Below are 17,339 nucleotides of genomic sequence, written 5' to 3'. Positions count from 1 at the left end.
TGGTAAATGTTTGAAGACTAATTAATGTTTTTTTTTTGTTGTTTTTTTTTGTTAAGGGATTAATCTACATAGCTATTTTGACTGGCCCTTTTGTGGATTAACTTCCTCTGAGTGAGAGCAATTTCCAAACTGACATTTAAAACACAAAAATCCGATAGCTACGTTTAATAGCTAGCTAATGAATTTACGGCCGTGCAACAAAACACCAACTTGTAAACCTCCAGACATTTGAACATATATTTCAACCCAGAGCAATGGCTTCTCTTTGCAAACTGATACAAAGACACATTCCTGTGTAGTTGTATCGGTTTTTTCAACATTGTATCGAGGTTAAATGACATTGCTTCGGAAACTTCATGTACCCTGAAATCAACCCAATTCAGCAACATAAATGAAAAGCGCAATTTTTGCATCAATTCCTGCATGAACACATTTCCCTCTAGCGCTACTGATGCAGTGCGTCGCACAAGCAACCTCCCAGAAACGAGTTCTGATCAAAGGGAAACCATGAAGTAATTGTGTTCACAAAAACAATGGTAAGCAAAAATCTGAGGTTGAATTTTCACTCTAAAATTATGTTTTTTCTCCACTGACGGTTAGGTTTAAGGTTGGGGTTTGGGTAAGGGTTAATAAAATATGCTGTTGACTGATTAACATCATTTACAACTATAAAAACTAGCTTTTGGCGCCAATTTGGAGCTCACACGTTCCCATACATTCAACAACCCTTCCAGTCACTTGGGACCAGTGATTCAAATTTCGGTAGGCATAGATAGATTTCAGCAGCAAAACATTCTACCTACAGTTCCTAAATTCATAGTGCGTTCAGTCTGATATTTACCAAGATCCAAAGTGTTTTCCAGGGCAACTGGTTAGTGTTATGAAAAAGACACTGTGACAGTCTTTAGGCCCAGGACTCTCACTCATATAGACAGTTCAAACAGCAAATTTATCACTTGGATCCAGCGCAATTTCTTGGGGAGCGACCACGTGATAGGGATCAATATAGCACAAGGCATTCGGCCATTGACTGCTGGCTGTGACAAAGTGCCCCAGTGGCTTTTTGTGAATCCCCCTCTATTGAGGGAGTGGATTATCAGCCTTTGTGAGCCTCCCTCTTCTTGATTTACTGTTGAGGTGGGAATGGTATTATTAAGAGGCTTTTGTTTTACAAGGAGTAGAGGCAATGAGTGGACTTACAGTGAAAGTTGGAGCATCAGACCAATGCCCTGACAGAGTAACTCCTCTTTATTATCTCATTACCACATGGCTCACTCATTCATTCACTCTCTTATTCACAGCAAGGATGGGCATGTGGGGACACTAACTCTGAGTAGCATGAACCACCTGTGGGACAGCAGTACATTTCTCTAAGTATACAGCAGAGGGCCATGGTGTGCCAAATTCAGTGTTTTGACTGCCTCTGCACACTTCCTGCACTGGGTTACAGCTGACTGAGTGTAAGTTGTGTTGATTGGCCAATAATGGTGTAGGTTAAACTGTGTAAAAGGGAACTGATTCCAGATCAGCTGTAAAAGGGAAGCTTAGCCATTTTATTTAAAGGGATAGTTCACCCAAAAATTAGAGTTCTGCTATGTTTACTAACCCTCATGTCAACTCAAACCCATATTTTTTTTTCTATGAACACAAAAGAAGAAATGTTTACAATCCTCTTTTCCAAACAACAACAGTTCATCGTGACCACGTCTGTCAAGTACGGAAAAGCATCATAAAAGTAATCCATACGCAAACTATATACTGTAAGTCTTATACGAATCAGTCAGATTTGTGAACAAATCGTTCTCTTAACCAGATCCGGTTTCAACCAAATTCAACTGGATAATTGAATCTGCGAGTTGACCGCCTGATCCAGATACAGTTAAGTCAGATTCATGAACAAATCATTCTTTCAACTGGATTCAACCGGATCATTGAATCATTGAGCTGTCCGCAATATCCGGATCAGACTGATTCGTTAACAAATCATTCTTTAGAGCCTGTTCTTTTTAATGAACTGGTTGATTCGGTTCACATATCAGACTGATCCATTTCTTGAATTCAACTCACTGACTTACTGATGATCTGGTCACAACAGTTCAAGTACACAGATCACTGGAGGGGAAGATTATATGTGAATAATGAAAATTGTATGTCAATTTCTGGAACATAACAGAAAAGAGGAGTGTGAATTTCTCCTTTTGTGTTCTACTGAAGAAAAAATAAAAACTTGATCGGGATCAGTCTGATGTGTGAACAAATAATTATTTTGAGTCAGTTCTTTCAATGAACCAGTTGATCCATTCATGAATCAGACTGATCTAGATCTCGAGTTCAACTCACTGACTTAATGAACCGGTCACAGCTGTTAATATAATCAATGAATAATACCTTAAATTTCAGTCTGTTCCTCAAACAAAGCTATCAAATACATTCAGAAGACTTGTAATACAGCACAACTCATATGGACTACTTTTGGCACTTTAATGATGCTTTTGTCACAGAAAAATAAAAGCACATGGGTTTGAAAAAATAAATAATAATAATAATAATAATAATAATAATAATATATATATATATATATATATATATATATATATATATATATATATATATATATATATATAACAGACTTTTCATTTTTGGGTGATCTGTTCCTTTAAATCCTGCCCCAGCACCCTACAGTACCTCAATTCCACTGTGGACCCAATCCAGACAGTCTGTTTTGGCACCAACAGATGCAGTCCACAGACTTCTACCAGGCTTTTGCTAATTAGTTAGGCACCTCTGGGCTGTGCAAGTCATACAGAAATGCACAAATAGGGGGAGGTGCTGATTTCAGAACCATATACAGTACATGCAAATGCTGCAGTAAACAGAGTAGGATAAAAGACATTGTAGAAACCGTAGTGTAATAGATTTTAGCTGCTTGGCCAGTCTTCCCACACTCTGCAGTCCTAGCGCACAGATTTTTTCTTTTAATGGTGGTAGGGAGTGCAAACGAAAGAAAAAAAGCGGTGAAGTCAGCAAAAACAAAATGCTGTCATTAAATCATCTCCCTGAATCCCATGTCAGGACTGTAATAGGAAAGGCACTCATCACTGGAAAGGTTACTGCTCTTCCAGAACATTCTCCTCCCCTTCTTTTCTCTCCCCGGTATTAAACCGGAACATGGCCGCACTGCTCGTCCCGTCGGACCTCACGTACCAGGCCACTGGACTGAGTATGAGGGATTGGGGTGCTCAGTCTTTGGTCATGCCAAACTGATTCTATCTATCTGGTCCACAACAAGAGGCTCAGAGCTTCGGTGGGCTGACTCGTGTTTGTCGCCTCCACAGAGCTGCAGCTTGTTCTTGTTGTCGTTGTAAAAGCACAAATACTATTCACTTACTAGCAGATACACTGGGCTTTTTGTTATGCTGTTAACTAGATTTCCCCATGAAAGCCTCTGCTCTCTCTCCCTTCCTCTCGCTCTTTGGAGAACAGGGTTTGGCACAGAGAGAAAGCTGGTGAAAAAAAAAAAAGGGGAGAGAGTCAGGAAGAGTGCGCAAGTAGATGAGATGAGCTAAAGGGTAAAAAGGAAAACAGAGAGAGAAAATGAGAAACACTAGAAGAAAACAAGGTAAGTTTAGATCGCAAGAGAGATAATTACTTTACACTGAGATGTGTAACAGCCTGCTGAAGTAAACAGATCAAGAGAATCAGTCCACCTTTTGTCCGTTCCCTGACTGATGTATATTCCACACAAAATTCAAAAAAGATTAGGCAGAAACCACCAGTTCCAATCTGATTGGCTAACTCCTATGTAATTTCTGGGAGTTAGGGTGCATCCGTTTTTATCATTCCACCAGGAAACAAAGTTATGTTTACAGAGTTGGTGTAATAAGTGCCTTTCTGAGAGGAACTAATCACAGGATTTGCCATAGTTTGTGAGTTTAGTGGCATCAAATCTTAAGCCATCTTCTCATTGCTGAACCGTGCCATTCCGTCCTCATCCGGACTCATTAGCCTCTTTTCCACAGTTGGGCCAGTGCGAGCCAGGGCTATCAACCGGTCAGCTGGAGCCAATAGCCTCGGACCTCGAGCCGCGAGACCAAAATCAATCTGAATTCCCACCATCGACCAACAGCCCCACAGTGTTGCCCTAAACCCACCCTTAATATGCCACCTTGGTGCCAACGTCACACACAGTGCCCATTTCACAAGCAAGAGGGAAGCTCAAGCAGAGGTACCAGACTAGCTAGCCCTTGAAATGAACCTGGATGTGTACTGTGTCCACGTTTTATTTTATTTTTACCCGAACCTGTACCGCTGTGTGCCGTTGTCATTTGTCTACTGACCAGTACTGATGATTCTCTATTCTCTGTTGATCTGTTTAGGTAAGCTGGTAGCTAGATATGAAAGATTGGGAAATGAGTATCTTGGTGCTGAAACATCTGACCTGACTCAGCGAAACTTCGCTTTTGACACTGCCCCCACCTCAATCCCTAGTTGGCCTTCTTTGGCCTAAGGGTAATGGGCGGGACAGGGCGCTTGGCCGTTGGCTCCGAAGAGGCACGATGAAGCCCGGAAGTGACAGTGGGAACGCAACTGGCCCTGGCATGCACTAGCCCACCCTCATTTGGCCCCATAGTGGAAATGCGGCTATTGGCATAGTTATGGTTCTTTTTCCACTGTGGTGCTGCGAAATCAGGAATAGAATGGACTGACTGAGCCAGTGACCAATCGTGAGGCACCACGTCACCACAGGGATTTCATCAGCACGGTAAGCTAACTGCCGAAAAATCTAAGCCAGGAGCCGTTTGTAATCGTACCATCCTGAACCGTGCTCAAGTGGAAATGCTACTAGTTAGTCACAGTGCTTAGAACCATTCGGCACGATGGAGGAAAAGCGCTTTTAGATAATTAGATAAATATCTAGATTTAGATAACTAGATATCAATGATTAGAACTGTATATTTCACTTTGCTTTCTGAGTTATGTTTGTGAAATAGTCTGTACTTATTACATTTGGACATACAGAAATTTAGATCAAAATCTAAACACATTTACTGCTATTTTCTCCAGTGTTGTCTGCACAACCATTTACGCAGACTGTGGCATCCATAATTTGAATGAGCTTACACTTTATTGCACGTCGGCCTATTATTGTGGTATCATTAATTTCAGGTTTATATTCCCTAAATGGCACATAAAAAAACAAAATGAACTGTGCTTGCTCGCTTTACGTGTTGGCCCGATGGTCTTCCCTGTCTAAGTGGGTCGTTCTTGGAAAGAATAAGCTGCCAAGTGCATCAGACTTTATGCCATTACTCTAAAGTCTGCCTCTGCGAGACTAGAATGTGGCTGGCTATGGCTTGCGGAGTCGGACGCTGGTGCATCCCTGGTGATAAACGAGACAGCACAGCTTTTGGACTCTTGCTCCAACCTGCACGATCCATTAACTAGCTCAACTGAGACTCATTCATCATGCTGGCAATGAGGTGAAAAAGTCAAAAGTTTATTAAGGCTTGCATGATGCAAATGCCTCTTGAAAGATGCATGGCAACGAACATACTGCATATTCACAGGACATAAACTCTCACAAATGCAATGCCATTATCTCAGCTCAAATCACATTTAAACATTAAAAATGATGCACATCTAAAAAATTAATTGAATTGTCACATATTTACATTAAATAAATAATCAAAAAAATAATCATAATGAGTTCAAATTCAAAATATTCAAGTCCAAATGAACTTTTCCATTCCAAACCATTTGGAACAAAAATGGCAGCATGGCTTATGCCAGAAACACATACAAATAAAAATAAAATAAAAAGGCTCAATATTTCGGTAAGCTTACATCACATGACTTAACAGGCAACCTGTAATCTAACAGGCTCCATCTTGCAGCATTATCTCGGCAAAGCAGATGCAGTATGTGCCCCAACAAACACTTACACACATACAATATTCTGTGAGCTAGGTAGGACCGCTGTAGAAAAGACAGATAAAGCTCTGGCTGAAGATACAGGGAGGGCAAGAGGTTAAAGGGCAGCAGAAGTCATCCAGAGACGGAGACATGTGTAAATCCCAGTGAAGGAAGTGTTGTGTCTGCGCCAGTGTGAGTAAGCAGTTTGAGAGGCCATGAGGGGAAAAGCTGTTCCCCATGGCATGAAGATAGTAGTCACAGGGTACCATCAGAATGGGAAGTTTGGGGCATCAGATGTCATCTGTCAGCCATCCTGCCACAGAATTAGGCAGCTAGGCTGTCAATAGTGTAATACACTGTTGTACGAGGAAATGGGTAGGAGGGTTGGGGTTCAGATGCTATGAGGAGTTTCCAGAGTGTGTTAGGATATCTTTTCACCACTGCAAAGCATATGATTACGGTCAAACCAAAATACCAACACAGCCTATTTTCACAATTGATTAACTTTAGACTTTTAGCATTCTAAAATTTGCCTTACTGGATAAATCTCAAGAACATGTCTGGGCTGTATTTCACCCCAAAATTAGAAAGAAAAAAAATAAGAAATATATATATATATATATATATATATATATATATATATATATATACACATTATATATATATAATTATATATATAAATAAGGCCTACTTTTAGTATCGCTAAGATTTTTTGCAATGTGACATTATTTACATGACAGCTGAGAAAATTTTACCTTATCTTTTCATTAGAGAAATAATAATAATAAAAATATATCTAAAATAATAATAATACTAACAATGTTATTACATTTTTTAGTATCAATACATCATGGTAGTATTTGTTTTACTGCCTTTCATTTATGTACATTTGAATAAAAACATTGTTTTACAATACTTTTACTGTTCTTTTACAGTTTTTACAAATGTTATTACAGTAGAGATAATTAAATGAGAGTTATCATTGGGAATAATGAGAATTACACAGACTGAAAAAGTAAAAAGTTCTGAATCATTCCGGTAAAGAAAATGTGCTTAATTGTCATGTTAATTAAGTCACAATGCAAAAAAATAAATAATTAAATGGTCCTAAAATAGGCTTCATTTTCTTTTCATTTATGCAAAACATAATTTTTTTATTTTTCTTTTGATTTGGGGGTATTACCCGGACATGCTTTTGAGAGATTCACCCTATAATTCATATGATGCTACAGTAAGAATTACAGTACAGATATTACCATATTGAGCTATACTGAGCTACATTACGCACAACTAGTAAAAATGTCCAGTCCTTAAAAAAAAAAGGATCCTACTGATTCTAATTTCTACTGTCTAATCACTTTTAACCATATAATTCATACAGCACAAACAAAAGACAGCAAAGTAAAGAAACAAAAATATTAAGACAATTAAGAGCATTAATAATAAAAAGTAATTAAGACAGAAGACACAATTAGCTTTCAGAAAGAGACAGAGGAAAAAGACTCGCAAAGCAGAATGCAAGTCCAGGAGGCCCAGAGAGGAATTGGGCCAGATTACAGTTTGCTAAAATGGTGAAAAGGCCAAAAATCTGAGACCCGGCTTAATCCACAGCACAAGAGTAGAGTATGTGATCCCCACACCAGTGTCACTGTTCATGTATTCAGAAAGAACTGTATGACGGCCCTATAGGTGAGTATGTGCCTCCAAACTGGCTAACTGAGTATCCTCTCATAATGTCCGTTTAAAGTCCATTTATAATGTCCAATCAGGGATGATCTTCCCCTTAATGCAAACGCAAACTGAAGCTGGTCATTGTTTTTAAGTTAGTCCATATATGATAGTCGGACCATCGTTTAACCATGATCAAGTCCTTTGTACGGTCCGCTTTGGGCAGAGGACGGTCGAAGGTGGCGGTCAGAGGTGGCCATCTGCGACTCCTCCTCGACCCGAAACGCCGCTCTTCAAACGAGTTAATTTGCATCTCCCTCTCTTTCTCTCCCTGTCTCTCTCTCATCTGTCCTTTTCTAGGGAAGGGGGGAGGAGGTGGTGCCCGGCTCTCACAACCTGTTCAATGCAAAGATAGAAAGAGTCAGGGCAACACACCTCACACCACATCTGAGGCCAAATACCGGCTCTAACTATCCGATGAAGCATGATGTTATTAAACATTGCATAACAACAATACAAGTCAAAAATTTGGACGCAACTGCTCATTCTTCATTATGACCATTTTTCACATTTTAGAGTAATATAAAAATCATCAAAACTATGTAATAAGACAAATGGAAGTACAGGAAATATGTAGAAATTAAACATGGCCAGAAATTAACCTGAGCTCGGGGCAAAAAAGCCATCCAAAGTGACAAAAATGCCAACGAAATTCAGAATGTGGAGGCAAAAAAGCCACCGTAATTAATCACTCTGTTTACACCTAATTAACTAATTATTTAAATGGATAATTTATCATAATGAACTGATTAAAGACTTCAGTTGTATTTGTCATAAAAGGATGACACAGTGTTTTTATACAGGTATGCATTTTACATCCTCAAAAAGGTAACAGAAAAAATTATATAATATAATATAAATGTTTCTGACACAAGTAGTGACAAAAAATTATGTTAATAATGGCTTTTTTCCCCCCTTTTAAAGCAACAATTAAATGACAAAGTTTAAAACTCTTGTTTTGGCACAGTGGTTGATTGACAGGTGTGGGGTGGCGCTGTTTGGGATGCATTCAGGACTGATAAGCGTTAACACCTCAAATGTGATGTGGTCACATGCATTTTTGTGGGTATTTACACTTGTTCACTTCATGCGTTTTTACTTATAAACTCAGCAAAAAAAGAAACGTCCTCTCACGTTCAACTGCTTTTATTTTCAGCAAACTTAACATGTGTAAATATTTGTCTGAACATAAAAAGATTCAACAACTAAGACAAACTGAACAAGTTTCACAGACATGTGACTAACAGAAATGGAATGATGTGTCCCTGAACAAAGGGGGGGTCAAAATCAAAAGTAACAGTCAGTATCTGGTGCGGCCACCAGCTGCATTAAGTACTGCAGTGCATCTCCTCCTCATGGACTGCACCAGATTTGCCAGTCATTGCTGTGAGATGTTACCCCACACTTCCACCAAGACACTTGCAAGTTCCCAGACATTTCTGAGGGGAATGGCCCTAGCCCTCACCCTCCGATCCATCAGGTCCCAGACTTGCTCCATGGGATTGAGATCCGGGCTCTTCGCTGGCCATGGCAGAACACTGACATTCCTGTCTTGCAGGAAATCATGCACAGAATGAGCAGTATGGCTGGTGGCATTGTCATGCTGGAGGGTCATGTCAGGATGATCCTGCAGGAAGGGTACCACATGAGGGAGGAGGATGTCTTCCCTGTAACGCACAGTGTTGAGATTGCCTGCAATGACAACAAGCTCAGTCTGTGGTGCTGTGACACACTGCCCCAGACCATGACGGACCCTCCACCTCCAAATCGATCCCGCTCCAGAGTACAAGGCCTCGGTGGAATGCTCATTCCTTCGATGATAAACGCAAGTCCGACCATCACCCCTGGTGAGACAAAACTGTGACTCGTCAGTGAAGAGCACTTTTTGCCAGTCCTGTCTGGTCCAGCGAAGGTGGGTTTGTGCCCATAGGCAACGTTGTTGCCGGTGATGTCTGGTAAGGACCTGCCTTACAACAGGCCTACAAGCCCTCAGTCCAGCCTCTCTCAGCCTATTGCAGACAGTCTGAGCACTGATGGAGGGATTGTGCGTTCCTGGTGTAACTCGGGCAGTTGTTGTTGCCATCCTGTACCTGTCCCGCAGGTGTGATATTCGGATGTACCGATCCTGTGCAGGTGTTGTTACACGTGGTCTGCCACTGCGAGTGACGATCAGCTGTCCTTCCTGTCTCCCTGTAGCACTGTCTTAGGCATCTCACAGTATGGACATTGCAATTTATTGCCCTGGCCACAATTGCAGTCCTCATGCCTTTATGCAGCATGCCTAAGGCACGTTCACGCAGATGAGCAGGGACCTTGGGCATCTTTCTTTTGGTGTTTTTCAGAGTCAGTAGAAAGGTCTCTTTAGTGTCACAAGTTTTTATAACTGTGACCTTAATTGCCTACCGTCTGTAAGCTGTTAGTGTCTTAACGACCGTTCCACAGATGCATGTTCATTAATTGTTTATGGTTCATTGCACAAGCATGGGAAACATTGTTTAAACCCTTTACAATAAAGATCTGTAAATTTATTTGGATTTGTACAAAATTATCTTTAAAATACTGTGTCCTGAAAAAGGGACGTTTCTTTTTTTGCTGAGTTTATATGGCTTGAACCGGCGAATGAATTTACACTTGACCGAGTTTGAATGGAATGCATCTCAAACCACCTCCGGAGGACTTATATTGGTCTTAAATCCGTCTTGGAGGGCATTTGCACTTGGTCTTTTAATGATCGGATAGCTTTCCGATCAGCAAAAACGCATGAGGTCACCAAGTGTAAATACCCCTTTGACTACCTCCTTATGCAGTTTTTGTGATCCAATCACAAAAGTTTCAGACCCCGTTTAGACCTGTATTTAGCGCTGACCACTTGTGATCAGATCACCCAAATAACTTAGGGCGTACTCACACTAAGCCCAGTTGCCTTGCACCATGCCAAAGCACGATTGTCCCCCCTGCCCACTCCCTCACTGGCCTGCACTCACATTGCACTTAACGTTCTGGGCCTAATCATGCTTATGTCATTACGATGCAACTTTTTGGCCTGAGCCAACTGAACCGTGCCTGAGCCAACTGAACCATGCCCGAGCCCACCTCTTCAAGCGGGCCAAGGTACGGTTCAGCATACGGAGCGATCACACTAGTCAAACGAACTGGACCTTGGGGGTCAAATGTGCTTGGGCATGGTACAGATTGCCTAGTGTGAGTACTCCCTTAACCATCTTAATACCAGGTGTAAACAAGATCTTAGGGGGTATTTATTTACACTTCTTTACTTCATGCATTTTTGCTGATCGGAAAGCCATCCGATCATGAAAAGACAGAGTGTAAATGCCCTCCAAGACGAATTTGAGACCAATATAAGTCCTCTGGAGGTGGTTTGAGATGCATTCCATTCAAACTCGGTCAAGTATAAATACATCTGGCTGTTCAAGCCACATATGTAAACTTTACTCCACCCATACAGCATTGCGTCAGCATAGGGAAATTGTGAAATACAACAGCTGTTACATAGTATTCGCATAGGGCTCGTGTCGCACAATAAATAATAACAAATTAAGAAACGGATACACATTGTAGGAGAGACAGAACTTTTTTTATCCGATGCAGATCGCTGATGAAACTGAAACTAAACACTGACAGTGAGCACACACACACAGGTGCACTGGGCAAAGTCACTTGGATTAAAATAATATATCACATCTTTTAAATTCGCTGCCCTGCATTAGCATAATCATAGAAGTGAACTAATTTGCATTTCCACCTTTTTGTTCGACGATTCGCCTGTTTTCAATTTCCAGTATCCAGTGTTTTCACCTACATCGGTGTATATTCTTAGTGGGTAAAGTATTACATTTGGAGGAATAGTCAAAAATCATGTGACTCTATAGTGTCGATGAGGTCAAGATGAGGCCAGTAACATTGATATGATTAACTACTTTGAGTTATGACAGCCAACAACTGCGTGAAATTCATTTTTACTCCAATTTAATATGGGGTTAGAATTGTTTCTAATGAACATACAAATGGAAAGAGATTCACAAATAAAGAAAATGGTTCACAAATAAATTGAATGAGATCCACAAATAAATGTTAGTTTCACAAAAATAAAGTGAATACACAAATAAATAAAATGAGTTTTGCAAATAAGAAAATAATTTACAAATATATGTTTTAACTCACAAACACAACTCTGTCCAGCATTCATTTGTGGATCGCTTGCTGTGCATTTGTAACTTCTGAAACATTTATTGCGCGAGAGCTGCAGGCAATCCACAAATAGGTGAACTCCACCGATTGTCTAATCAAGCCAATCAGATAACGGCCACAATACTCAGACCAATCGTAGCACGTTCTATCTTTAACCAATCATGCTTCATTTTACTATCAGGGCAGGACCAGAGTCACAGTGCTCTCATGAGCATGGAATCAAGCACATACAGATAAGCTCCAAGGCCGTAAACTCTAAGAAACGGATGCCATCAGAGGAATCCTGTGACTTAAGGTTTGTATCATTTTCTCTCAGTTATAAACGTGTAGTGTCTTGTTAAATGTTGACAGCTGAAAAATTGCCCATTTGTAGAATGTCCTGATCATAAGCTTTATAGCTAACCTGGTTGACTGTATGAGTCTGCTATTTTAATTGTAACCAAGTTTCTTGACCGAAATACCTAGCTACTTAATGGAAATGTATGTGTCGTCAAAACCTTTCCTCTTAATGTTACATGGCAGATCCAAACAGACACACTACTAGACACTACTTAAGATCAGTAGTACAGATAGTGCCTTTATAAAACATGAATCATATTAGATGATCTTAGGAGCACAAACCATAAATTAATACCCTATATTACACAGTGTACAAGATCTGCTATGCCAATAATTTGGTTTCACATTATGTTAATGTATAAAAAACAATTTAAATAAAATCATATAAATTATATTTCAAAGGATTTATATTTTTTAGCACTTAGTGTTATGGCAGACCAGTCTACTCACAAGAAATCATTATGTTAACCCTGTAAAACAATGCATGTTTCACTTATTTATTCAGGAAGTATATGGGCTGTGAGATACAGGAGAACAATGATAATAATATAGCCGCAAGCCGCAATCATCGGGGTCCAAGCACATGTGAAGAAATGACCAAAATAATTAGAATTGATAGAAATTATCCAGTGGATGTGAAATATTATGAATTGACAGAATAGATCCTGCCTAAACTAAATAAAAAATTTTGAAGCAAAATGATATGGGTTAGTCTTTTTTTACTATAAATTCTCTGGTGATGTGCACAATGAATTTGAATTGAGGAGAGGAACTTATTACTCTATAGGTGCGGCAGGTAGGGCAGAGCCCCACCTAAAGATCCATCCATTTGAAAACATAGATCGACACTATAAATTTCCAATTATGTAATTTGTTAACCTGTAAAGTGTTCAAAATGCTGAAATAGGTACTTAAAAGCTGGCCTTGAATATTTTTTAAGTCGTAAATAATTTATCTGAAAACTCTTGTTACACTTTGGATGATAGAGATACTTGCATGTGTGGCAGAGAAACTGCTGCCCTCCCAAACACCACAGCGGCAATCATTTTGGAAATCTGTGGTCAAATATGGTACTGCAACGAGCCCTCACTGAGATGTAATGGGGCAGAAATGAGTCTGCACATAATAAAGTATCAAACCAAAGGTAACTTTAGTATTAGTGTGTGCCAGCAGTCTTACAGATTGCAAACATGGCTACCGCTATTGATAAACGTGTAACAGCGTGTTGTTTCACAAATTGGCCATCAAACAACTTGGTCCTGACAAGCCAGACATAAAAAATGGTTTGAAAATCAAAAGACAAAGGCAGGTGATAAGACATTGTTTTGTTTTATTCTATAAACTACAACATTTCTCCCAAATTCCAAATAAAAATATTGTCATTTAGAGCATTTATTTGCAGAAAATGACAACTTGTTAAAATAACAAAAAAGATGCCATTTTCAGACCTCGAATAATGCAGAGAATACAAGCACATATTCATTTATAAACAACACAATACTCATGTTTTAACGTAGGAAGAGTTCAGAAATCAGTATTTAGTGGAATAACCCTGATTTTCAATCACAGTTTTCACGCGTCTTTGCACGTGTAACTGGGACGATCTGCGCATGTTCAGTACTGACGCAGTAATGGCGTTTCATGCACACATCACACTTTTATCACAGTGGCCATATTTGACCATAAGCGTTAAGAAGCAACAGTGGTGAATGGAGAAACATCTGTGAAACGACATCAATAAAAGCATCCAAATGTTGCTTTTGATACATGACAAGTGCCAGGAAAAGTGTGTACAGGTCTGAAGTCAGCAGAAATGTTGCCAGATTCGCAGATATTTAAATACATTTTATTCACGATTCATCTCCGGATGCCAGCGAGTCAGACGTGTGACCAGCGAGCACATGCACCCAGAACAATATCACCGTAAACATCTCTCAATCAGGCGTTGTTTTCTGGTCTGACTGGGTCACAGTATTACAAAACGTCTGTGATGATCCCGCCTGTATGAATGTAAGATCTGCTTTTAGCTCAACAAGAGAATACAGAAAGCAACCGAGGCAAACAAACGTATGCAAATATACATGGAGTTTAATTACTATTGTGTTTTATTTATGGTGTCATGCATTTGTTGTCTCTTTTTTTAGCATGGTTAATTTAAAAAATATCCAGCATTTTCCATATCAACTTGCTGTGTAAATATTTTTACATTGTAGTCTGGTGGCGTGAATAAATTCTGTGCTTCAAAATGTGTGTTGTTTAATGACCAACGTTTAGATTAGATTCAACTTTATTTATGTCATTGTGCAGAGTACAGGTACAGAGCCAATGAAATGCAGTTAGCATCTAACCAGGAGTGCAAATAGCAATATGTATATATAAAAAATATATATATATAGAGATATTTATGGAGTGCAAAGTTATGATGTAGAGAAGCAGAGACCAGCTCAATGCAAATGTCTATGAATACAGTACAAGGTGCAAATGAAGAAGTATAAACACTGAAGGTGCACTGTAAAGAATTAAGTTTAAATATGTAAATATATATATATGGCCGGTTACCATAACAGTGCAAGTGGCATCAAGAGGTAGAAATTATGTGCAAAGAAATGTGCAAGGGAATGTGCAGGAAAAAAAATGTTTGTATCCTGTATAGCCTGAACATTAAATATATACTGTATAGTGACGTTATAGTGCTTTTTTTACAAAGTGTTACAATCATCACACATCTTACAAGGTCGTGGTATTATACATTTAAGTGTTTAATCATTGCTCTCCCCCTTCATCACTGGTTGACTAGGTAATTTGGCTCTGGTAAGTAAACAGCAGTATCAATTTAAGTTTTATAAGTAGAAATAAATGTTTTGCCGACTTTTGTCGCATCCCACAGCGCAGCACACAGAAGGTATGTGGAGTTTTGGTCATATACTGTACTGTAAATGGCAGCGAGATCATTTAATGATGTCACATGAAACGGGTAAATAGAACTGACCTCTTGGCTCAAATCGGGGGTGGTATATTTCAAAGCTGAATGTGTTTATTGTTGCTGGAAAATTAGTAGATAATATATTTGAACATTTTGAATGTATTTTTTGTTATTTCTGATGTACTGATTATTAAAAGCTCAAGACGAATAATATCCTCATTAATAAAGAAGTCCGAAATAATTTTCTGTGCTCAAAGTCAAGTGTAAACACCCCTTCAAATGGTAAGGGAATGCTGTATAATCATGCAGTGTACACACATCACAACAGTAATTCCGATCTGATGCTTGATACATACACTACCAGTCAAAAGTTTTGAAACACTTGAGCCGAAATGTTTCTCATGATCTTAAAAATCTTTTGATCTGAAGGCGTATGCTTAAATGTTTGAAATGAGTTTTGTAGACAAAAATATAATTGTGCCACCATATTAATTTATTTCATTATAAATCTAAAATTTCATGAAAAAAAAAAGTTTTTGAAATTGATGACTTGGACCAAATAATAAAGAAAAGCAGCCAATAAGTGCCCAGTATTGATGGGAACTCCTTCAATACTGTTTAAAAAGCATCCCACGGTGATACCTCAAGAAGTTGGTTGAGAAAATGTCAAGAGTACATTTCTGAAAATCCTAGGCAAAGGGTGACTACTTTGAAGATGCTAAAATATAACACAGTTTTGATTTATTTTGGATTTTGTTTAGTCACAACATAATTCCCATAGTTCCATTTATGTTATTCCATAGTTTTAATGACTTTACTATTATTCTAAAATGTTGAAGAAAAAAAAGAAAAAAAAAAAAAAAATATATATATATATATATATATATATATATATATATATATATATAGGTAGAAAAAAACGCTGTTTTGGACGCTGTCACTCAAATCCGTTTAGGTTTTTGTAGTCTGAACAGGACAAAAACACATTAAATCAGATTTTTACAAGCCTCATACAAACCACATTCATAGGTGGTTTGGAATCCGATTAAAATCTGTTTTTTCTTATTTTCGGATTTCATGTGTTTTTTTGTGGTTTTTTTTCATCATTTGCTGTGCATGACGGTTGTTATACGTCAGGTTTTGCGACGAGAAAACAAACTATGCTCTGAACGGCATAATTAATGCCTTCACAGGCACTTCGAATTTAATACAATAATGATGGCCCTGCAGTAGGATTGTTACAAATAGAATTTTCAATAAAAATTACTTCAAAAGTGAGTTCAGTTTTATTACACATTTCAACCCTACAAAACTCACAGTGGAAGGTAAACAGGGCATAGAGATCATCACTTTTGAATGAAACACAACCATATGTCATTTATATGTTACAGGGCACACAAAGCACTGCAAACCTCTTATAATGATACAGACATTAACTTAACTTACCCAAAGAGATGCAGTAACCCGTACCAGTTGCGAGAAACCACAATGCAATAAAGTTTTGAATGTCACGTGAATGGACGCTTGAAAAGCATTTCATCACAGGACGCGGGTCCTCATCTCACCATCCGACCTTTTCATAATTTAATACGGGACACAAAGCCTTCAAATATGGGATGTTTCACTCTCTGCTAAAATACAGGACCCCAAGATAAAAGGCGTCCCATATGATACGTCATAATTTCGGCCAAAATACAGGACGTCCCCGCTAAAACGGTAAACAACAACAATAGCAGCAACAAACATGGCATATACCATCTGATTTTTAAGCAGTTGTCTGTTCATATTTGGATGCTGTCCTCATGAAAAGCACAATCAATGGTAAAACATCCATCTCTAAAATCTCATGCATGGTGAATATATGCAAATTTACTGCATTACCATGACAACTAATGTGGATGTGACAGCAAAACCGACTGTAGTCTGAACAGAAAAATCTGATCTGGCCACATTTAACTTACATATAACAGTCACTCAAAAAAATCGGATTTGAGGAAAAATCTGATTTTTCCTGCAGTGTGAACAAAGCCTTTATATAGCGTTCATATAAACAGTATGTTCGGAATCATTGATTACACAAAGTGCCCATGTAAACACAGACAACAAACACAACGACAGAGGCAAGCAGTTGGGAGGTGAGTGTAACTCACAAGCACACACAACGAACAGGCAACAAACAACAGAAACGAGAGTTATATAGGGAGAAAAAATCAATGACAGGTGCGCT

At 38.8% G+C, this 17,339-nt stretch overlaps 1 protein-coding gene across 2 annotated transcripts in view; it reads right to left on the bottom strand.

The window, feature by feature from the left end:
- Positions 1-17,339, bottom strand: part of LOC127425322 (PHD finger protein 14) — a 145,305-nt gene that overhangs the window by 41,297 nt on the left and 86,669 nt on the right. Inside the window, exon 17 of one of the 2 annotated variants that reach the window (XM_051671174.1) lies at positions 5,090-7,977. The exons of the other annotated variant lie outside the window; for it this stretch is intronic. Within the exon in view, the coding sequence (XP_051527134.1) occupies positions 7,971-7,977 (7 nt within the window). The 3' untranslated portion in view covers positions 5,090-7,970. Of the gene's footprint in view, positions 1-5,089; positions 7,978-17,339 lie in introns of those variants that run through there. 2 annotated transcript variants of the gene reach the window in all.

This window comes from Myxocyprinus asiaticus, chromosome 34 (genome assembly GCF_019703515.2).
Source record: "Myxocyprinus asiaticus isolate MX2 ecotype Aquarium Trade chromosome 34, UBuf_Myxa_2, whole genome shotgun sequence".
Taxonomy (NCBI): domain Eukaryota; kingdom Metazoa; phylum Chordata; class Actinopteri; order Cypriniformes; family Catostomidae; genus Myxocyprinus; species Myxocyprinus asiaticus.
This window is presented reverse-complemented; position numbering and strand designations above follow the sequence as displayed.